Source organism: Myodes glareolus, chromosome 2 (genome assembly GCF_982192425.1).
Source record: "Myodes glareolus chromosome 2, mMyoGla1.1, whole genome shotgun sequence".
Classification (NCBI taxonomy): Eukaryota; Metazoa; Chordata; class Mammalia; order Rodentia; family Cricetidae; genus Myodes; species Myodes glareolus.
In genome coordinates, this window is record NC_142027.1 from 73,650,781 (window position 1) to 73,675,286 (window position 24,506).

Sequence of the window (24,506 nt, forward strand, 5' to 3'; positions counted from 1 at the left end):
GTTCTGCCAGGTATACCTCAGGCAGGTTATTACTATCCAGAACATATAAAGGTGACAAATAATAATCCCAAGAGGCTAGGGTTGTAATCACCGGGTAGAGCACTTGCCTGGCACTTACAAGGCCCTGGATTCTAGCCACTGCACACATCTGTAATCCAAGCACAAGAAATAGAGGTGGAATGATCAAAACAGTCAAGGTTATCTTCTGCCTCACCATGAGTCTGAGAAAAGCCTGGGCTACATGAGACCACATCCAAACCCATAAGAAAAAAAAAAAAGTCAACAAGTCAGTAAATGGACCAGCGAACCAGTGAGGTGAACAGATGCCTTTAAAAAGAAAACCAAAGATCTAATAGTTGAAAAATTGTTGAATATTCTTAGCCACCAGGCATGTAAATAAAAGTTTTCTAAGAGTCCATCTCACCACTGTTAGAATAGCTGCCATCAAGAGAACAAACAACAACGGGTGGTGGAGATGGTAAAGCTACAAGAAATAATCCTATATCACTGTGCAAACAGGAACGTAAACTTGTTCATTTATGTTCACTACTGCTCTATTCTCAAGAACCAGAAATTAAAGATGTCCATCAACTGATGAGTAGACAATGGTGTGTTAGTGAACAGTTTAGAAAACAAAATTATTAACTTTGCAGGTAAATGTTTAGAGTTAGAAAAATTTATCCTGAGTGAGGTGACCCAGACCCAAAAAGACAAGTATTGTACATTTTCTCTTCTATGTGAATATTAGCTTTTAAGCCTCTGGTAAGCATGATACAATCCTTGTAATCACAAAGATTAGGTGTAGAGTAAGGGACCAGGAGGGAAGGAGGGTCCCCGAGGAAAGGGAGCTAGCATACTGGAGAGGTGCAGTAAGGGTGTGAGCTGGGTAGGAGGGTTAAGTGGAGAGGGGATGCAGGACATGGTCAGGAAGAGAACGTGAAGGATAACTAACAACAAGGTCACTGGAGGTCATATGGAAATGTGCTACTGTAGAAGCTGTCCAATATATACAAGTATAGACGATATGAATGGGGTCACCAAAGCCCAGGGAAGAAAATGCCCCAACTAGACATCTCTCACCACTAAGTGAAATTTCCAGTGCTAGGAATGGTTATATCAAGTTGAGTCAATGACCATAGGGGAGGGGAAACTGTGATTAGGACAGTATATGAAAAATTGATTCATTAATAAATAGAATGTAATAGTATATGTATAGCCACTAAGAATATCAGGGGTGGCGCCTCAGAAAACTAAAAACAGAACTGCCATATGACACAACTATATCACTCTTGTGTATAAAACCAAAGAACTCTAAGTTAACATGTAAAGGTGAATTTGTAAGTAAAGTAAAGTTAAAACCAATTAAGAAAAACAAAAGTAAAACATAAAACTGCTTAGGATCTCCTCAAGCTCAGTGTCCTGATGTACAGAAGTCTAGGAATCACAGCAGTGGAGTGAGCTGTGAAGACCCTGTGTACTCTAGCACCTGCACTGGCAAACACAACAGCATTCCCAAGGCAGTTTTTATATGAAATTTATCCAAAAACAAAAGCAAATTCCCTGATATTACAACAGATTCTACTACAAACCAATCAAATCTGCCCCTTTATAATTTTATTTCTTTTTTCTCTTCTTCAATCACTGATCTATTTCTTCTTGTTTTATCATCATTTGTCCCTACAAACACATCTACTCACCAGCTTCACCTCTGAGCTTCAGACACTGCCGGTGTCCCAATTCTCCCTACAATAATTGCAGGGTTTTCCAAACACATAATTACAGAACTACTTTTTATGCAAATAGCACCCCACCCATTCTCTTCTTGACAATCAGTCACAAAGAAGAAACTTTATTCCTCTATCAACAACTCTAAAAAGTTGACTATCAGTGATTAGAATTCCAGCCCAAAGAAAGCAAATGTAAAGTCTTAAAATAGTATTTTTAAAGTGTTTTCTTATTCATTAATAGTAACAGATTTTGACCACCTCAGTTTTCTTTCAATAGATAAAGAAATTAGTGTATATTTTACATAAAATGCTTTAAAGTTTTGGTTTAAAAAACACACTTAAACCATGTTTATTGCTTGTGAACTAAGTATTCTCTTTAAACTTGTTTTAAGGATGTATCCTTTTTATTACTGAGAAATTTAGAAGTGACAGAGCATAAGTCATTGAATTCTCCTACCTTTTGTAGTAGATAAAGAGGGGTGTCCCCCTCACATTCTCCACAAGCATGCACAGACACACAAACACATCAAAGTGCAAGCAGAAATTCCATTTGCTTTTCCAACAAATGAACTCATTCTCAAACTTTAGCCAATTAGTAAGCATTTATTTATTTATACTGGTAAGAAAAAGCTAAGTAAGAGTCAAAAAGAGTAAAGTGATATTTTCTAAACTAATTCTGCTCAAAGTTTAGTTAAACTATATTCTTTCAGTAAGAACTCTTCCTTTCACTCCAGTGTGGCTACAGAGTGAATAGATATAGTTACAGTAAATATATGGGTATTTGTGTGTGTGTGTACACTATTCAATCTATCTACACAAGTAAGAAGCACTGACACATAATAATGCTTAGACTACTAATGCATTCACTAGAGACTATTTCTTTCAAGTCCCCCTTTATGGGATGGTAGAATTGTATGTGTTGTCCTCTTTTAAGTGAGTACTAGTAGCAGCAGATGGAATACTAGCTGATTTCTTTGAGACAGGGTTTGGCATTGTGTCTGCTGTCATCCACTCAATGAGGATATTCCAAACATAGTCTGTACTGAGAATGTGTGACAGTCACAAGTTGACATTTATAGGATTTGCATGATTATTTCTCCTAACCATCTATAAATCAAGGTTTACTGACATGCTCATTTAGTTTATGGATGAAACTGAAACAAAATGAAGTGGCTTGAGCAAGATCTTCCAGCAAACAAACAAACATTAATGAAGTTCACCACTCTGGTCTCAAATATTAATGTGCTAAAATTTGAACTGAGATAAATAATATGCATTTCTGAATATCAGAAAGGATAGATAATATTAAATGCTAGTTAGAATAATACAAATATATGGGTGGTTTTTTGGACTGGAGAGGGAAATTAATTTCAAGAAAGATGGTCTATATATGCATTTGTACATTGGTTTCAAAAATCCCTCAATAGAAGAGATGGGAGGTAATTTACTTTCCTACAGTCTTTCCTTGGAGTACACCTCTACCACCAATGAGACTCCTTCTCAATGCACTCTGGAAAAGCAGTAAGGTTAAGTCATCCATGGTGCTTGTTAGGACACAAAACATTGTAGTTTTTATTGGACCACAAAAAAAAAAAAATCAAGGATATTAGGACCTTACAATGATCCCCCGCTTCCCTCTATTTCAGGCCGAAGAATCTCCCCTCAGGAGAGATAGTACTAAAGAATTTTAGACTAATATGTCTAAGACAGAGGTTCTCAACCTGTGGATTGAATTATCCTTTTACAGGGATCATCTGTGCAAAACACAGATACTTACATTATGATCCACAACAGGAGCAAAATATAGTCATGAAGTAGCAATAAAAATAATTTTATGGTTGGGGGGGTTACTGCAACATGAGGTAATATATTAAAGGGTTGCAGCATTAGGAAGGTTGAGAACCAATGGTCTAAGAGATAATATCACATGTGTATGTATGTATATATGCATGTATATATGAATGCATGTCTGTACACACACACATACACACACCACACTGGTGCAAGCAGAGCCCAACAATGATCTTGGAGAGCATTACAGAATACTTTGATTACAGCAGAAATATCTGACTTTTTAACTTAAGTTGATTTTTAGAATGTTCCAGAAAGAGAAAGCATAAAAATCTTAGTAATATACTGTAAGATTACGATGTAACTGAAATTCCTTACCATTTGGGACGTTTCTATTTACCAATTATTTTCCATAAAGGGGATACTTACAATCCTTTCAAGTAATTTTATAATAAGATGTATTTTATACATACATAATAAGATATGTTTTTACTGTAATTTAAATATCTAAATTAAATATCTAAACATAAGGCAACAAATACTCATTAAAAATATCAGGTTCACCATAAGGTTTTATTGATTCAATATATACTGTTCGATTAGAGCTTTTGTGTTTTATGAAAAAATACAAATAAAAATAAAATTTACATAAATTTTCTGAAGCAGCAATGGTAAAGTACTAAGATTATTTCATTCTTATCAGAAAATTAAAGTCGATTCTTCACTTGGCAAAACTATTAGCATAAACTATGCAAGTAAATTTATGTTAGAACTTAAATAAAAGAACAGAATTATAGAATTGAAAGATAATATGCATGGATTTAAACATGTGCACACTTGAGTGCACACACACACACACAGACACACAACACATAGACAACACAGACACACACAAGATACACACAAACACAAATAAACAGATTTGTCTCTCTCTCTCACACACAAATCTCTCTCTCTCTCTCTCTCTCTCTCACACACACACACACACACACACACACTCACTCACACCGCACACAAGGTTAAACATAGGAGAGATATTTTTAAACATTTTTACTATTATGAAATTTATCAAAAGTAAATTTCTGTTTGGGGATTTTTTTTTCCCCTCCAAATTCAAAGCTAAGTGTAAAACCAGTAACTTAAACCACTTACTTGGCAAGCAGGACTTAGCTAACCACATATGCAGCAGATTATAGGCCAGCAGTTCTGAAAATGCTGAGATGATACAAGTCATCAAATCAGAAGTACTACTTTACTATCGTAAGCCATCTACTTCATTATCAAAACCACAGACTAAATGGGTAAGGAACTAAAAGAGAAAAACGCTGAGTCAGTAATTTCCATCTGATGGAAAATGACCAGGGCTCAGAGAAGCAGGGAAATCTCTGGGGGAAGCAGCAGGGAGATAGGAGGATTCTTACTAGTAACACGTTTTCTAAGAAGACAATTTCCAGAAGTAACTTGCCCTTAGAAGTTTAGAAAACACATTCTATAAACTTTGTTTGTTATAAAAAATGAGCCTAAATCTTTTGGCAGTAGCAAAAATCCAAAAACTACCCTAAGCAAGTTACATTTTAGATTCTGTCTATTCTCAGAATATGCAGCTCACAGACTGATAGCAACACCGAAACTCCAGGAACAACACATCTGGTTTCTCCTGGGAGAACACCTACAGTCTGAGGCGGGAGTTCAGTCAGATTACCAAAGTGATGGCTGAGCTCTGCCGTCTTAGAGTCTGTCCAGCAGTCACAGCCCCTGTAACACTGCAGTGATGTGTATTCCATATGGCCCAACCATGACAGTCAGACACCAGGTGCAAACCTCGGGCTGACGGGTCTACTGAAGAGGAATTTCTCTCCAACCTAGGGACACAGTATTTTCTCACACTGTATTAGTCACTTGTATCTAGTTCAGCCTGAGATAACTATAATCAAAATTTTAAAACTGAGTTCTCAGTGCCATGAACCATGTTTCCAGTGCTAAACTGTTACATGGGACTAGAGGTACTCAATAGTTATATATAGTATGCTATATATACTATATAGAGAATATAGCATAATTTCATTATCAAGGATGTTTTATTGGGTAACCATGTTCTACATAATAATTACATCTGGACAGGTGGGACAGCACTCAATTAGGTAAATGGATCACTTGAACCTAGATTAGTCTCCACAACATTAAATAAACCAACACCACCTTTAAGTGTACACATGTGCATAAGTGTGCAGATATGCGTCAGTATGTGTATATCCAGGTACATGTGAAAGTACACCTGTTTTAATAAATATTTCTAAATCACTTTGCAATTATAAGCAATTAAGGGTCTTTAGCACTTTATTGCTCTTATATTAGTCATCACTTTAGCTTCAGACGCTTGAGTCCTGAGATCTTTCCTGTCTTTTTGTCCCTTAGCTTGGCAGTGGATGGTAGTGTTGGTAACTTCAGGACGATAAAAAGGAAAAGAGTCATTCTATATTCATGAGGCCATCACTTTGCAGATATAACCACAAAGTTAAAGTAAACAAGGCCCAAGTATAAAAAAGAGCACGCATTCACTGTGGTTAATGGAGCTCACTCAATAACATACCCAAGGACCTTGAAATCAGATTAGCCAATGTGTATACTCATGAATTTCAACATGCCTTGAAAATGAAACTGATCACAACTGAAAAAGCATTCTCTTAAATGGTATTGTCTTCCCTGCATTCCTTACATATAGTTACATTTTATATGGTTGATCTACTTTATAACAATCCAGGAAAATTTGAACTTAACTAAATTATTCTATCATAAAAATTACTAAAATGGAATCACTTCTACTTTAAAATGTCCATTATTTTCAGATCAACATAAAATTTTCTAATCATCTTTATAAAAAGATGGAACTCGTATACATTTCTATAGTAAACAGTATGACACTGTGAGGTTCTAGGAGGCATTCAATGAATACATTATGCACAGGGAAGAAGAAAGGGGTAACAATGACCAGCTCTACAATTCTTTAATTGAATATTCTGATAACACATAAGTGTAAACACAAGTTTACTCATCTGCAATATGAGAGAAGTAACTACTAATAAGTGCTTAAGTAGTGGAAAGCATTGTTATTTTAAAGGCATTCATTCTGATAGAGACAGCCTCATGGTCTAGAAAACAAGAGACTATTGTTATCATAGGGCATCCTCAAAAGGATATGACATTATATAAACAATAACATACAAAAGTTTTTTTAAAGTATTTTTCCTCTAAAATTACCCAGATAATAAGAGTCTTTTATCCTACTGTGAGTTCATTTCTCTGGAAAGAAAGTGCAGCCGTCTGTTCCATTCCCTGAATGCCATGTCCCTGGCACTCTGCTGGTTTCATATGGTTTGGCGGCTAGTTCTCTGTTTGCCTTAGCCTAGAAAGAAAAGCCACTCATCTCCTTAAACTTCTGTAGAATAAACCTAGTGGCGCTCTTAAAACCCAAAATATCACATCCAACCCAACTTACCAGGGGAAATTAAACAAACAAAAACAAACAAAAAAAAACCCTACTGGGCTGTGGCTTCACAGAAGAAGAGAGTCCCCTTAAGTGCTAGCTCCTACAACACTTGTCTATCCTGAGCCAGACTGTACACTCTCAATTTCTCTTCTGGAAGTACATACTTGACTAACATGTTTTCCCCTATTATCATTAATAAATTAAATTCATTAAAAATAAAAAAAACTGATACTAAAAACTTTCTACTTTACTGCAGTTATAGATGATAAGATAAGCAAACAAAGTGAAAATATTCCTAAAAAAAGTTTCCCATAAAATGTACAATGCACAATTTTACTCTGGTAACTTGGTCAGAAACTACACAAGTTTCCAGTAACATTGGTGTATGTAAATAATAATTAGGTCAGAAACATATGAGTAAGTCTTGAGATTCCCACAAGTTTCCTCTGACATATCATCACATCTCAGAATCAAGTCGTGGTTACGGGTAAGAAATGTACCTAGAAGGTACCCTGAGATCTGGGCACCTTGCTAGAATCAACTAAGTCTCACAATGGTGTACGTATCCACACATAGCAGACCTACTTTCCTCGCTGTCAGTCAAAGAGACTACTTTAAAATTAGATATCCTATTCCAGAAATAAAGTCTATATAGAGACCCTGCAATAATTACAAAGGAGAAACAACCCTGTATTTCTCAGTATGACCACAAGACTTCAAGACAAAAAATTAGAAAATGAACAAATTTCTTTAGAAAGGGATTATGTAAATTAAGTGAGGTTAAATTTTTCTTTTTGTTCTTATTCTGCTTATTTCTTAAGAGCGAAAACCTTATTCATCTAATTGGTATTCAAATTATGTATGAATATTTAAAATTTTGCTATCTATCTATCTATATGGGTGTAGTGTTTCTAGCATGTATACAATACATGCATGTGCCTAAGTGAGCCATGAGGACTTAAGTACCCTGGGACTGAGTTAAAGACTGCTGTGAGTTCCCGTCCCATGTGGGTGAGAGGAATCTTACCTAGGTCCTCCAGGCCTTCTGCTATGCTATCTCTCCAGCCGCACATGAGGATTCTTGATAGCTCTCTTTTCTTAACAAAGGCTGGGAAGTCAGCTATTACCATGAAGGAATAAGCAAAAATCAAAGGTGGATTCCAGTAAGCATGCTAAGATCCAAAGTACAGAGCACAGAGTAGCAGCGTGGATTGGTTGTGAATTTTGTTTATTATTTCTCAGACAAAACATCAGTTTGGGGGCTACATAGACCAGGAGTCACATATTGCTTAGTCATCAGCTTACCTTCAGCAAATTCTTTAATCTCTGTTCTCATCTGGGGAACCTCAACCTCATGTTTCTCATCTGGGGAATACAGTTCAGTGGGGGCTAAGTTCAGGTACCAGGAATCTGGTGCATTATGGAACAGCAAAACTCCACATAAAATGGCAATAAAATGAGCATTTTCATAGGCTAAAAGGATTTTGATAAATACTTGGACAGGTGTTTACTTAGATTTAATCATTTTATTTTGAATCCATGTATCCAACACCAGGATATAAGTATGTACAATTATTTATCTTTATAGCCACAAAATATTTTCTTTAAAATGGGGCAAGAAGTGTTTTATTAAGATAAAATAAATTATGCCCATAGGAAGGGCAAAGAAAACACTTGCTATTTAACAAGAAGTAATTCAGTAAAGCCTATTATTAGTGTTGGCATCATCAAAGTTAATAACATCTTATAATTGGTTATTTCTATTAAGTATCTCTTCTAGACAGGTGTTATTAACCCACTAGTGACTCAGATCTAGGCTTCTAAACTAGAAGATGCAGTTACTACGGGCCTTTAAAAATCTGCAGAAATGCTCTCAATTGCTGAGCCATCTCTCCAGCTCCAGGTGTGGATGTTTGATAGTTCTTTATTTTCAGTGAAGGCTCAGCTATTATTATGAGGGGAGAGAAACAGATCTTCTTTGTAACTAACATCCAACAGAAGGACAGCACATTTCCAAAACAGAGTAAGTAAAAGTGAAGGGGAAGCAGAATATCTAAATGTTTGATTAGTCCCACCATTCCAAACTTTCACAGACAAATGTGTAAGATTAACAAAACAATGCAACACTCTTTATGAAAGTCACATAGTAAGAGTCTGTGAAATAGAACAACCATCAAAGCATCACAATTGAAATGCATTAGAATTGCATACTTAGAAGAACAGTCATGCAATAATCCAAGCAACACTTTAAAAAGTACAGGAAAAAGTTGTGTCTGACTAAAGCTAGACGAATTTTCCTAATTTTGGTACTTTTAATTGTTTTATAAAGGAAACTTTCTACATAATCTATATACCATTTTGATATCTTTAATTGTAGGAAACATGATACTGTTTAACCAATATGCAGAACTACAATGGCCTTACTGTGGCACATAAGCACACCTGCTCCTAGGAAACATCAGACTTTTAGTGTAAATTCTGCCGTCTGATTAACAGTGAATTCTGACAGGCTCCTTCTCACTAAGAGCTGCATACTCTGCACTGTGGAGGGAAATCTACATTATCCCAGGAACTCATCCAAGAGACAGAACTGCAGGAAACAAAGTTTATTCAATAGAATGATACAAATCTGTCCCACTGCAGCCTACATGAAGCTACCCACATACATTAACTGATGTGCTAACCTTGTCCTGCACCAAATAACTATTTCCACACTCCTGCTGTGAAGCTATTTCCAGTAAGCAAAACAACAAATATTTGCTTTCCTTCCTCAGCAACCCTCCAATAACCATCCTTTGGCAAGCTTCTCCTTCTCTAGCCAGCAGTGCTCACAAAGCCTTCACTATCAGTTAAAGGGAGACTGTGTTATCAGTTATCAACTGCCTGGTGACTACAAATGCAGACTGCACCTTCTGCTCAAAGGTTTCCTGGGGCCGAATGCTCAGTTACACTATGTCTGTCTTCATAGGGTTTTGAGTGCTGTGAAAAGCCCATAACCAAAAGCAACTGAGGAGGAAAGAGTTTATTTCTTCTTAAAACTCTCAGGAAACACACAGTCCATCACTGAGGAAGTCAGCACAGGAATCCAAGGCAGGAACCTGGAGGCAGAAATGAATACAGAGGCTATGAAGAAGTATTGCTTACTGCCTTTGTTCCTAATGGCCTGCTCTGGGGTGGCCCCACCTACAGTGGGCTGGGCCTTCCCCCACACATCAATCTCTACTTAATGAAATGCACTAGAGGCTTGCTCAAAGACCAATCTGGTGGGGGCATTTTCTTCCTATCTTTTTTTTTCTTTTTGAGTTCTTAGAGACAGGGTTTCTCTGTATTGCCTAGGTTGTCCTGAAATCTGTTCAGTGAACAAGGCTGGCCTAGATCTAAGAGATCTGCCTGCCTCTGCCTTCTGAATGCTGGGATTAAAAATGGACACTCCCTCTTCCCCAGTATTTCAGCTGGTGTCAAAGTGACACAAAAACAGCCAGCTGCCTGCATCTTGAATCCTGTACAGAAAGCGGCTGCCTGCATCTTGAACAAAAAGAAGACAAGATGGTCATATACCTTTCGAATATAGAGAATAGACTTCACTTTTATTGTTCTAGAGTGTGCATGGTAGTGTGTGTCCATGTTCGTGTGTGTGAGTGTGTATGTGTTAAAGGTACTTTCGTTTTGTTTTATTTTAGGTCCTGAAGCCAGGACAAAAGCTCTACTACTAAACTATACTGTCACTTGTTACATAAAAGATAAGAATTATTTGGAAGAAGGGCTGACAGGCAGGTCAGTAGTACAGTGTTTGCCTAGCATGTCCAAAGGTCCATGGTCCAATCCCTTGCACCAAAAATAAATAAGAATTATTTAAAGACTTAAAAAGGCAAATATGTATCCTTAGAAATAGAACATTTTTGTTTTCCAGGTAAGATAGTGAACTAGAAGCCTTGTCAGAATGAGTGGGTGATCACTGTTAGGAAACAAAGTGAATAGGAATATTTTCTCTTTGCTTCTCTAGTCCCCAGAATTCATTTGATCAACTCCCCAAGAATATTTCTCTGCTGCCAGACTGAAAACTGTGCTTCACCAAGGGAGCTACTTGTTGCTAGGACTGCAACCAAACACATCAGCCTCACAGGTGCAGAATCTGGCAAACTCAGATATGCAGTTAATTGCACACTGGACAAAAGAGCTCTTCTGTGAAATCTACCAAGCAGTTCAAGTGTCAATTTTATGGAATGTGTCCACAGTGGCTGCTTCCAGAACCATCATTGTGCCCCAACAAGGATGACAAGACCTGGGGAAGTAAACACACGCTCTGAACAATGCTTTAGACAGCACACAGCTATCCTGGCTGATGGCCCTGCAGGGTCACATCAATCAGCTATCTCAAGCTCACAGTTGTGCCAAGGAGTTCCATATGAAAACCATACACAGAAATAGAGCTGGATTCCAAAAGAGACAAGTATAGGACTGGGAAAAAAATTGCACAGGGTAAAACTCAGACAAGAAAGCAAAAGGAATATGTGTTCTTCTCGTAGCCCATGGAACTTTTTCTAAAGCACATCATGTATGGGACAAAAATAAAGTCTCTACAAATCCATAAAAATTGAAGTAATGTCATGTTGTCATCTGATCACTATGAGATAAGACTAGAAACCTCAGAAAATATACAATCTCATGGAAACTAAACAACAAACTGGAATGATGAATGGTACACTGAAGAATCAAGAAAGAATTTTTTTTTTTAGTTCTTAGAATTAAATAACCTGGCAATGAATCTTAAGTCATTAAAATAACAAAAACAAATCAATCCCAAAAGCAGTAGACAGACAGAAATAATGAAGATATAGTCGGAAATTCATGAAACAGAGATGGCATAAACAATAAAAAAGAACCAATGGGTCAGAGCTGGATCTTTGAAAAGATAACACTGACAAAGGCTTGCACAAACCAACCAAAAGAAAGATAGAGAGAAGGCATAAACTAGAAAAAATTAAGAATAAAACAGGAAAAATTAAAAAACACTAAAAAGTTTCAAAAAAATCATGATGACAAACTTTAAAACTTTATATTCACTAAACTGAAAATTTTAAAGGAAATGGGTAGAGATCTATGGAAACTGAACCAAGATGAAGTGAATAATTTAAACAGATTTATACAAGCAGTGAGGTAAAAACAGTAATATAAATCTCCCTACCACACAAAGCCCAGGTCTAGATTAATTCAGTACAGAATTCTACTAGACCTTTGAAAAAGAACTGATGTCAATACTCCAAAATTTATTCCTTAAAATGGAAATGGAGGCACACTTCCAAACCCTTTTACAAAGCCAGTATAACCCAATACCAACACTTCACAAACAATTATAACACAATCTCTCTAATCAACAAAAATGCAAAAATTGTCAACAAAATACTTGTAAAGCAAATTCAAGTACACATCCAAAACACCAAGTTAGGGATGTGGGTGTAACTCACATATATAAATCAAGACAGACATAATCATAGCTACCTCATAGACAATGAAAAGATCTTTGATACAATAAAACATCCATTTATAATATAAAAAATATATCCTGGGGAGACTAGGAATACAAGAATCATATCTAATCACAATGATGGTTTTATACAGAAACTAATGACTATCATCATGTATAATTGCAAAAATCAAAGCATTGGCACTAAGATCAGAGACAACCAGACCACTCTATTCACTTCTACTCAATAAACCACATGGATTCCCAGCTACAGAAATAAAATGAGAAGAAAATAAAAGGGATTAGAAGAAGAAGAAGAAGAAGAAGAAGAAGAAGAAGAAGAAGAAGAAGAAGAAGCAGCAGCAGCAGCAGCAGCAGCAGCAGCAGCAGCAGCAGCAGCAGCAGCAGCAGCAGCAGCAGCAGCAGCAGCAGCAGCAGAAGAAGAAGAAGAAGAAGAAGAAGAAGAAGAAGAAGTCAAAATCTATTGCAGATGATAATACTCTATTCATGAGAGATTGCAAGTTCCCAAAAAAACTCCTAGAACTGAGAAACACCTTCAGCAAAGTGAGCAGATACAAAACTAACAAAAAGACAAAGACAAAATTCACTGAGGGAAAAAAAATCAAGAAAATAATCCCATTCACAACACCCTCGATAAAATAAAATACCCCAACATAGCAAGGAAATGAAAGACCTATAAAATGAGAACTTTAAAATGTAAGGAAACTGAAGAAAATACAATATGAATGACCTATCAATCCTACGAATTGTTAGAATAGTGTGAAAAGCAAACTACAGAATCAATGCAAATCCATCAAAATTCCAATCACAATTCTTCATAGAAATAAAAATACCAACAAACAAATCCAATCTTACATCCATAGGGAAGCAATGAACATCCAGGCTAGCCAACACTGTCCTGAGCAGTACAGCCCTGCTGGAGAGTCTGCATCCCTGTTTTAAAGCTTCACTGCCGCAGTAGTAAAAACAACATGGCACAGCCACAATCCAGACATACCCACATATCAAAGGACCCAGATATAAGAACACACACCTAAAGTAATAAAAAACCACACACTGAAGAGGAGACACAAATGATGCAGGAGAAACTGAGTAGCTACATGTAGACGGAGGAAGCTTGATCCTCATGTCTCACCCTGCAAGAAGATGAGCGTACCTGGTTACTCTAATTGATGTCTGCCCTGCATGCATATTTGACTCTTATTAAAAGGGCAGAAGGCTTATCAGTTACCAGCTATTGCATAGGACCCGAGTTCAGTTCCCAGTACCCACACCAGGAGACTCCTAACACCTATAACTCCAGTTCTAGAAACACCTGAGGCCTCTGACCTCCAAGGAACCCAGATGCATGTCATCTCACCCACACACCGATGCACACATATACACAGAACCAAAAGTAATAAAAATAATTCTTTTAAAAAGAAACAGGTTTAAAAAGGTAGAAAAGAAAAAGGGAAAATGAGGAGGAAGCCATGAGGTCGGGAGCGGATGTGATAGAGCTGGAAGGGAAGAAGTGGATATGATCAAAATAAACTGTATTCATGTAAGAAATTTTCAGATGTATTCATAGCATCTGTGTGTTTAAAGGAGTACTGATTTTTCCTTTTCCACTTAAACAGAATGAGATCATTCTAAAGTACAAATTAAACATAACTACAGCGAAAACCTTTGAGCTACTTTGAATTATGATTTTCCCCTTCTTTTCATCATTAAACCATTACAAACTTACAAACTGCACAATTTTTTTTCTTATCTAAAACTTTCAAAATTGTTTGCTATTATATCTCTTTATTTTTAAAAACAACTGGCCTGTTTAACTTAAATGTTATTTGTTAATGTCCTTTATCTAAAAATCAACTAAAGGAGAAAAGAGCACACATGAGAACTCAGAGTTAAATGCAGCACCATCTAAAACTGTATTTCTGTGTCTTCAACAATGAAGCTGGCACAGCAATTCCTGAATAATGTATGTATTTTACCAGGATCTTACAAAACTAACATCAACCTTTAAACAGATTAGACGATTCCCTGCAACAAACCCAAATACAAAACTCCTTTAGATATCTCAGAGATGAGAGAATTCATATAAGGGAAGTAAAGTAAACATGATTTAACCCTCGTTCCCACCGCTACCCTAGTGAGCTCAGGAAAGGATGCTAGGTCATACCCTAGCAGCAGTTCAATTACAGCAGATCATCCTGTGTGGGAAACACAATTTTCCAGAGTACTATCTAACAGACAAAACCCTAAAACCTAGTCCGCTTGTGTCCTAGTCAACACACTAGTTGACTGTTCAGAGAATGGGGCAGACTGGTCAAGGAATAGGTACTTCAAAGGGAGCTCAGGAGACACATGGGAAAGAGGTAGCTCAGGCTTACAGAGAATCACTTCTCGAGCTTAGCTAGGTAGGTCTGGTGTTACGAATGGAGAAAGCCTCCAGCTGCATAGTGAAGACATAAACTCCAGGCAGAGGGTAGAGGTTAAGGCTCACAGAAACAATGCTGGCAAGAATAGAAAGCAACCCGGTCAGCAGCATTACCAGATGGAAAGTCCCACCGCACTGCACGACATGTCAAGGTCTACTGTACTCTCACAGCAAGCTCAAGAACTTGGCCCAGTAAACATCTGAGGAACAGGTAAGGAAACGGGAACCAAAAGATGGGACTGACTTCTCTGAGTTGCTTGATCAGTGGTTCTCAACCTTCCCAATGCCATGATCCTTTAATAGTTCCTCATGTTGTGCTGACCCCCAATTATGAAATTATTTTCATTGCTACTTCGTAACTGTAATTTTGGTACTACTTTGAATCACAATGTAAATATCTATGTTTTCGGATGGTCTTAGGCAACCCCTGTGAAAACGTCATTCGACCCCAAAAGTGTCATGACCCACAGGTTGAAAACCCATTGTGCTAGAGCAGAGTAGTACAATATAGTAAAGAAGAGATACAAAACCAGGTCTTACAGATATAGGTATAAAGTATTTTCCTTTACAAAGAAGCTTCTCAGCAGAATTGAATTTTTACACTGCAAGCAGATGTAAAATTGAACGCACTCTTAAGCTGATCCAAGTATTACAAAGTAATTCTAGGGGTGGCTGGGTTACAAGACAAGGGTATGGAAGCAAAGAAGTAGTCTCCTACACCTTATCTTAAAATAAAAATGATAGTTATATTACATATTACTAAAAAAAGAATCAAAGTGCACATTTCTTAGCACTCTTGTATGACAAAATCAGTTCAACATCTGCTCCCCACATTTTTAGGGAACACACAGGGAAACCCATAAATAGAGAGTAAACAGTAAGAAGAGTCTTCGTAAACTTGGTACTGAATTCATGAAGCCTCAATCATGTCTAATGCATTTTATAGTGTACACTTTATGTTTCGCTTAATAACTCTGAATTTCAAAATAAATCATGACCCTCAAGACAGTCTTGGTTTGACCAGTCAATGAAGCTTTGTATTTACACAGCCAGAAAGGATCTAACAAGGATCCCACTCAATCACCAAACCCCTGGTTTTTCAACAATGCCGCTTTCTGTTACCAGCTTTCAAATACCAACTCTACAAAGCTAAAAACAACAAAACATGCTCATGGCTCACCGTTCCAACCAGGATGGGTGACGACAACCTTGATACAGAATGCCTGACAAGAGAGGTTGACATAAGCCACTTGGAAAGCACATGAAAGCAAGGGAATGGGCAGCATGCATGGGTCCAGCAGGCTTAGGTGCTGGAGCCCCAAGAGCAAGGGACGGATGATAGGACAGCACAGCAGCCTTGGAGGAAGCAGTAACCTAGAGGCCATCAGCCTTTAGAGTCACCAACCAAAAGTAGAGTGTTAAGTGCAGGAAGGTACTCTTCAGGCAACCAAAAGAGAAACATAAATACCAACGCACCACAAAACCTTTGACTTATAATCTGTCCTGTCTGCAAAATATGCTAGGCCAAGGATGGCACAGAACTGGTGGTGGGAGTAGTCACTAGTGTCTGATTTGATTTAAGGTCCACTCTACAAGACAGAACCCATGCCCAACACTTCTAAGGTAACCAAGAAAAGAGACTAGACATCCCAAAGACATAGGATAAAACCAAACACTACAGGTACAGGTCTAAAAAAAAGCATTACTAAAATGACTCTTAGTGACATTCTGAAATGATTCCTAATGATATTCTTCTATATTATCCAGTCATCATCAGAGAAGCTTCCTCCAACAGCAGATGGAAACAGATGCAGAGACCCAGGGCTAGACATTAAGCAGGGAGGGAGAAAGACAAAGACACTGAAACACATAGTTCTAATTGGGATATCTCTACCAAATCCCTCCACTCAGAACTCAGGGAACCACAAGGAAAAAGAGGCAGAAAGTATGTAAGAGCCAGAGGAGTTGAAGAACAAGAAGAACAAGGCCCACCGAGTAAACTAAGCAAGGCACACATGAACTCAGAGACTGGAGCAGCAAGCACAGGACCTACCTACATTTGCATCAGGTCCTCTGCATATATAGTAAAGCTTTTAGCTTTATTTTGTATTTTTATTTATTATTTATTATGGATCTCAGGAGTGTGAGAATGAGTGTGTATCTCCTTCTTGTGTCTGCTCCTGGGACTCTTTTCCTCCCCTCAGGTTGCTGGGTCCAACTTCAAAATGATGATTTTGCTTTATCTCACTATATTTCAACCTGCCATGTTTGGTTGGTATTTCTCAGAAGCCTGTTCTTTTCTAACGAGAAAGAGAAAGGGGGTGGACCTGGAAGACAGGAGAGGTAGGGGAGAGCTGGGAGGAGGAGAAGGGAAACTATAATCAGAATATATTAGGAAAGAATCTATTTTCAATAAAAGGAAAAAACAACAACAAAAGAACGGGTTGCACATACAATACAGAACAGTTTAAAATTATGAATCCAGACAGCAGACATCTGGGAAAACAAAAGAAGCAGACCTCAACTTAGAATCCAGCTATCGCTGACAAAACAAGAAACGTTTTGTAGGCAGAGCCAGAATGTGACCTATAATGAAGACAATGACACTCTCTAAAAGAGCTGCTAGCCCAGATGTGAGCACAAATGAGAACTGCAAATGGGAACGAACAGAGCCTTAATTGAGTCCTTTCTCCATCTTTCTCTACTTCATTTCCCAGTGCCCTCAAAGTTAGAGAATGGGATTTTTAAAGTAAATTGTGAGTTCCTCTAAGGTAAGGAAACAAGACTGAGCAAGCTGTGAACACAGAGACAGAGGCGAGGGCAGCACAAACGGATGCTGTTCACACTTTACCATATGCATGGTTAGAGCAAACTGAGGGACATTAACCCCTGCTTGAAGACACTGTCAAAAAGAAAGCAAAAAGTCCAGTGGTGACCTCACTAGTTATCCGTCATATCTGTCACTAAGGATTACAAACATCCATCAGATAGAAAGCTTAAAGCTTTCAGGGTTTGGTGGCACACTGGTCTAGGTACACCTCTGACTGAGTCTCTGAAGTAGCATTTCATCTATGCAAATGCACATAAGAGACTGTGAAGACAGTCAATTACTCAAGCAATAAGCTAAAAAAAAATGAGAACTTATTTTAAAAGTTGGGTCTCTTGGGACTAGCTACTAGGTCTGTAGCTCAGTTTGCCTGGCATATAGAAAGCCCTGGGTTTGATATCAAAGTAAACTCACACTAGTAACTGAAATATCAAAATATTTATCTTAGGCAAGTTCCACTGAGCAAAATTTAAAAGTTATCTTTTCTTTGCGATTGATGAGGTATCAGACACTAACATTTAAAAAGGTTGCATAGAGGTATTTCATAATGTTGCGTACAATGTTGTGATATTAGACGAAGATTTAAAACTGACTTCATTTGTAAATTGGATGTCTTAAAGATGCACCTTCAGAATGTACAGAGAATTGTCCAAGCTCAATAAGAAGTAAACAGTAAGCTCAATACTGTGTGAACAGTAAGGTTTTCGTGACACTGTCTGTGATCACCAGCTACCTGGTGTGCACACCTTCATGTTTGTGTGAATGTGTTTTAAATGAAATTGTGTCAAAGAGAAGAGTTCTTATTTGTCACCTTTTCAAAAAAATAGTATCTGAGCACTCCTTTATATTAGTTTCTTATTTCAAACATCTGAATATAAAACCAATTATCCTTTGTAGGTCTTATCAAAGATCTAGGTGTCCTAATTGTCTATTTATGAAGCAAGGACATCTTTAAGTGTGTCACCAGTTTAAAAAAAATCTTTCATCTAATGGCACTAACAGTGCTTTTGGTCACTGAAGCAAAATTCATTTATCTGGAAAATGTACATAGAAAGTAAGGAGAAACTAGGAACTATGATTTCTATTGAGTTTACTTCCCTAAGAAGTTTAATTTTAGACAGCTTATATCCTTAAATATTAACCCTTTCATGAAGGCTAAGTATACAAGAAATACAAGCATTTTTTTTCTAAGTAGAAAAACACTGAGGCAGAAGTGTGACTTTCAGGAATCCATGGAATAAGTTATTTGCTCAAACAAGAGAGCTAAAAAGAAAAAAAAATGTTTAGTTAAAAAAAAAAGCCCATGAAACATCATGGAAAATATTATGCCCAAAATAACTCCTCAGAAAAATCCCTGAGACAGTCTTACTATTCCTAATTCTCACTCTACACTTAAACACACTAACAGTGCATGAAGCACTTCAGAAGTTATACTTACATATCCACACAGCAACTGAAAGAAAAGGTGGGAGGGAAAGACGAAAAAGGGACAGGAAAGGAGGGAAGACTGAATCAGCAACAAATCCCACTAAGAACCTCACTTGTAGTTGGGCGGTGGTGGCACACGCCTTTAATCCCAGCACTTGGGAGGCAGAGGCAAGGGGATCTCTTTGAGTTCCTGGCCAGCCTGGTCTACAAGAGCTAGTTCCAGAATAAGCTTCAAAGCTACAGAGAAACCCTGTCTCAAAAAACAAAAACAAGCAAACAAACAAAACAAAACCTCACTTGTTTAGTACGCGATGCCCATCTCTGCTCCCTGGATACTCATAATGAAAAAGAATACTTTGCCAACAGAAATAGTTTGTAGTGTTTCTACTCTATCTTTTCAAAAATAGCAGTGAACTTCACATTTTCTAAATGGCAATTATACTCTCTTCACATGCAGGATTGTGGGGTTTGTGTGTGTGTGTGTGCATGTGTTTGTTGTTTTCGACTTAAAAACAACTTGTCCATTTGGGGAAAATGCACTTATTCATTCAAGAAACAATTACTTACCTGCATTGTACAATAAAGGGACAGGCTTTTACCTCTTTGAGCTAGAGGTACTTTTAGAACACATATGATTGTAAAAGTATACAAGTTTGTTTGGGTTCTGAGAAAGTGTCTCTTATGTGTAGCTCAAGATTGCCTCCGACTTATAATCCCCCTGCTTGTTGAGATTACAGGCACAGCACAAACAGTTAAATCTGAGGGTTCTTTAGAGCAACTCCACACATTATAAATTGCAGTCTAGATCTCAGCCATTTAGCCCAAGGCACTTGTATTATGCAGCTACCCTCACACCTTATATGGCAATGAGCAGACTGTTTTAGAAAATCTGTATCTAGAGACTAGAGAGATGGCTCAGAGGTTAAAAGCACTGAGTGTCCTTCCAGTTGCCTTGTATTCAATTTCTGGAAGCCACATGGCAGCTCATAACCATCTGTAATGCCGGTTCCAGGTGTTGCACCACCTTCTGCGCTCCACAGCCACCAAACACCCACATAGTGCAGACATACATGTAGTCTAAACAACCAAATATTAGAGTTAAAAAATTTATTTTTGTAAAAATCTGTTTATAGAGTTCCCAAATTGTGTCACATCACTTTGTACTTAAGAAAATAATGATTTCAGTATATTTTTACTCCCATATTATTTCTAAAGCCAGAATTTAAAACAAGAAATTTCTTCTTTTGTATGTCTTATATGTTTATCAGATGAACTCTACTTACAAAATATATATTCACATATATGTGTATCTGTGTGTGTGTGTATGTAAAAGTATGTGTGTCCTTATAAACTCAATGGTGGCATTACTGGTATGTGCTAGAATTAAAAGGAACTATGTCTTTAAAAGCCTATAGTCTGAGAAGGAATCTAAAACAGTTATGGTATAGACAGAATTCTAAACCAGACAGGGAACATCTAAAATATGTGCACTCACTCAGTTATTCATTCATTCACATATTCAACTATTACCTGCATAATTTCTGGCCCATGAAAGCCATGAATGTAGATGTGGAGAATACAGTGAGGTAAATAAAATGTTTCAAAGAGTCTTAATCGGAATCTCATTAAAGTCAGCACAATCCGCTGTGGAAATTTGAAGAAAAGGAAAGGAAACCTTTCCCTGGAACCAGACAAATGCTGATCCCACATCAGCTGCCCAGAGGGCAGGCATTAAGTGTTGGATCTCTGGAGCTACTGGGTAATTTACTGGGGCAGGCATTATTTTCTCTTCCTCTTGAAGTTCTGAAGTTACAGTATTAATTTACCCCACTGTGCCACCTGGTAGTCTCAGACTGAAAATCAACCAGCATTTTCTAGGTATGACTATTTATATAGCTATTTCTAAAACTACATTGAATTTTATCTTTTATTATAAAAAATAATTGGCTTGAAAACAGGGCCTATACTCTAAAAAGAAGTCACTCCTGTGTGCACTGATTTTAAATGTTAGCCATGTTGCTACTTGCGTGCACACAATGGGGTGGAGGGTGCAGATTATTAAGGATGTGGGAAATGATCAGCCTTGCCATCTAAACAATAGGAACACAAAACAAGATTTGGCGAACCACTAAAAGAAAGACACATTTTTCATTACAAAAGCATATGGATGTTCAAAATATACGTTGACTATGAAACGGGAGTGAACGGACATTTAAATGACTTCACTCTTTTCACCTGTACAAACTCAGTCGTCTTTGTTTCCTAATTTGCTTTTGAAAGTGTATGAACATCCCGACTGTGTGTGTATATAAAGGGTCTGACGGAAGCTCTGACCTCCATAAAAACCAACGAGGCAAACATTACATGTTAACCTTGGAAATAAGACATGGAAATATTATGGTACCCTGATACCTGTTCTTGATACATCAGTTTTAAAGTGTCCTATCTTCTCTTAAAGAAAGGACAGTAGGAAAAAGGAATTCATTTATATCATCCCAGACTCCATTGGAACCACCCCATGACAACAGATGTAACTGTACCTTATAAAAGCCACCAAGGTTTAAAATCAAAAGAAAAGTGGAAAACACAGAGACAGATATCTTTTTAATAATATTCAAAAACCTGAGCCAAAATATTAAGCAAAGTGCTACTAAGACCCTTGGAGTTTTAGGACTGCACAGTGTCAGGGCACACTCTGCTCCACTGTGGGCACCTTCGAGTTCTCTTTAATTAGGGGGAAGATATTGTTGGGTGGTAACTGGGCCATAATTAAGCATTATATGAGAGAAAGACACAAGTTATTAGACTTGAATACTTCACAGATCAAAATCTCCCCACTGTTGGGTGCTCCTAATAAATCTATTGCGCCCTTTGATGATCTTAGGACCAGAGAAGCCAGGTCTTCCCAAGGACAAGGACCCCAACAGCTTCCAACTCCTTCAAAGTGAGCTAGGATCAAATTCTAATCTAACAAGGGCACGTGAAGAGAGCCACACTACATATTCTTATCAGTTTATCACAGTATGTAAACAGGAATGCCAAGCATGTTCTCCAAAATGAAAACCAATTTGAATGTATCCAGACTCTTGGTGTTTGGGAATGGGAAACAGTTTTAGATGGCAAGTGTGAACTCAGACACTAGCAGGAGTTAGGCCTGTCCTGGTAAGAAATCAGAAGACCTCAAGCTTACAAAGATTCCACAAACCTAAAGTGCTTTCCAGGTCACTGACACAAGATGGACAGTTGGGGAAGGGGGAAAGGCAGAGCACCAGGGGGCTGAAGCTTTGAGTACCAGTCTTTGTTTGAGGTCCAAGTCTCACTCTCTGCCACACCCACAAACAATGAGAGTACTACCAAGGCTTTCTCTTCAGACAGAAAACCAGCCAACACGCATGTACACAAAACCCAGGAGACAGCCTGGAAGAGACAAGCTCTACAACAGGTCTCCTGGTAAAGAACCAGTTGCCTTCCCCATCGTTCAGCTCCTTGGCCTCTGGGAACTTAAAAAAGGAAAAAAAAAAAAAAAAGAAAGAAAGAAAGAAAAAGGTTAATAATCAAAGTCAAGCCAGGAACCTAAATGATGGAAAAATGTTAACACTAAAAGCTTAGCCTGAGGACATTATTACCCTTTAGAAACAAAGGAGTAGATCCAAACCATCCACAATTTGAACTATGGGCCACTGAGCTCCCTTTAACTGCAGGGCAGAGGCAGCCAAACAGTCACTAGTTAGGCTTGGGATTTCTAGGTTGGCCTGGGCAAGACCATTTGCGTCACATTAAGTTAGCAAGGAAACCTAAAGTCCGAAGAAAGCAAATTCCTTAGTTTTCACTTAAACACTCCCCAGGGTTGGCCACAGATCCCAGAAGAAACCAATGGGATCCACAACAAAGGCCCAGCGAACTTCTGGCTTTACCATAGCACACTTAAACATTCTGGGGTTTGACATGCTTAAATCTGGAACTTCCTAAAACTGGAGAGCCAACGACTGAAGTTAAGATGAGCCAGTAACCAAAACAATTTTTAAAAAATGCTAGTCCCGAGGGCATGTGATGAAGGCTTTTTTGCAGTGCTCGGCCTGGCCAGGACTAGGCAATCTTATTTTCCTGGACTTCAATGTGGGAGCCATGAAAAATGAGGGTCACGAGACTCCCCACCCTTTCCATTCTGGTCTTTACTAAAAAAGAAGGGAGAGGGTGATGCTTATGGGGACTTGGGGTCCATCCATTTAAGGCAATACCAAGCTTACACCGTGAAACCCTTTGGAAGGTGAGAAAGAGCCAGCCAGATACTGCTAGAAGGGAGAGGGGAGGAGGATAAGGAGGAGGGAGAGAAGGAAGGAGGGAGGAAGTAGAGGAGAGAAAGAGGAGGGAGAAGAGCGAGCAGAAAGAGCAGAAGGAAAGGGTCATGTTTCAAAACAAAGGCTCCACTCTGAACGCCCCCTGGCCCTGGCCAGCCTGGCTGGGCTGTGGTTTCTACCACACTAAGCGTCCATTGGACAGAACCGGGCCGCGGTCCCGGCCGTGGAACCTCCCGCAGCCCCAGGCGGCCCAGGCCGGGTCCTCGCGCGCTTGGCCAGCCCCGCGCCCCACCGCTCCCCGGGACCCGCGAGCGAGGCCCGGCCTACCTTCCTTCACGCCCGGCAGCTTGGACTGATCCACACTCACGTCGGCCATGGCGCCCGCTCGGCTTCGGGCGGGCGCACGGAGGAGACCTCGGCGCACGCACGCCCACACAGCCGGACGGCCGCAGCCACCCGCGAACCCGGGCCCGCTCGACGCCCAAGTCCCCCCGGGCCGGAAATGCACCGGAGTCCAGTACGGAGGGAGAGAGGAGACAGAAAGGCGGCGGCGGCGGCGGCAGCGGCGGCGGGGGGCGGGAGCTGCAGGGCTGCACCGCACGCACGGGCGTGCGAGCCAGACTGCCTCCTCCTCCTCCTTGCTTTTGTGGCTGCCGCGCCCAGACCCGGCCGCAGATCGGTGTCCTGGAGGAAGGGACCGACGGCTGCACCTGCCAGCCCGACCTGATAGGACCTGTCTGAGAGCCTCTCTGAGATTGAGACTTCTGTAAAATGATTACTGAGTGCCAAGCAGGCTCTCTTGTATCCAGGGTTTGAGCATATATATGTATTTATGGACCTTTAAAAGGGGGAGCAACACATTGAATTAAAGCACACCGAATTAATAAAATTCTGGGCCCTTCTGGAAAAAGAATGTTCACAACCAGCCGGGAGAAGTGAGTCATAGTCGTTCAGCAATGATCAATCCATGTCTACCAAATCTGATGTGCGCTATCGGGGTGGAGAGATTGTGACAGAGACTTGTATCTGGCATCCCAC

At 38.9% G+C, this 24,506-nt stretch overlaps 1 protein-coding gene across 3 annotated transcripts in view; it reads right to left on the reverse strand.

Annotated features, from left to right (window-relative positions):
* Positions 1-24,016, reverse strand: part of Ccdc50 (coiled-coil domain containing 50) — a 65,943-nt gene extending 41,927 nt beyond the window's left edge. The window contains exons 1-2 of one of the 3 annotated variants that reach the window (XM_048453922.3): positions 8,033-8,093; positions 4,671-4,733 (exon numbers count right to left, since the gene is read on the reverse strand). In XM_048453922.3, the coding sequence (XP_048309879.2) occupies positions 4,671-4,733; positions 8,033-8,078 (109 nt within the window). In that variant the 5' untranslated portion in view covers positions 8,079-8,093. Of the gene's footprint in view, positions 1-4,670; positions 4,734-8,032; positions 8,126-23,795 lie in introns of those variants that run through there. The other 2 variants (XM_085685380.2, XM_048453923.3) reach the window with 2 other exon arrangements.
* Between the last annotated feature and the right edge of the window lie 490 nt (positions 24,017-24,506).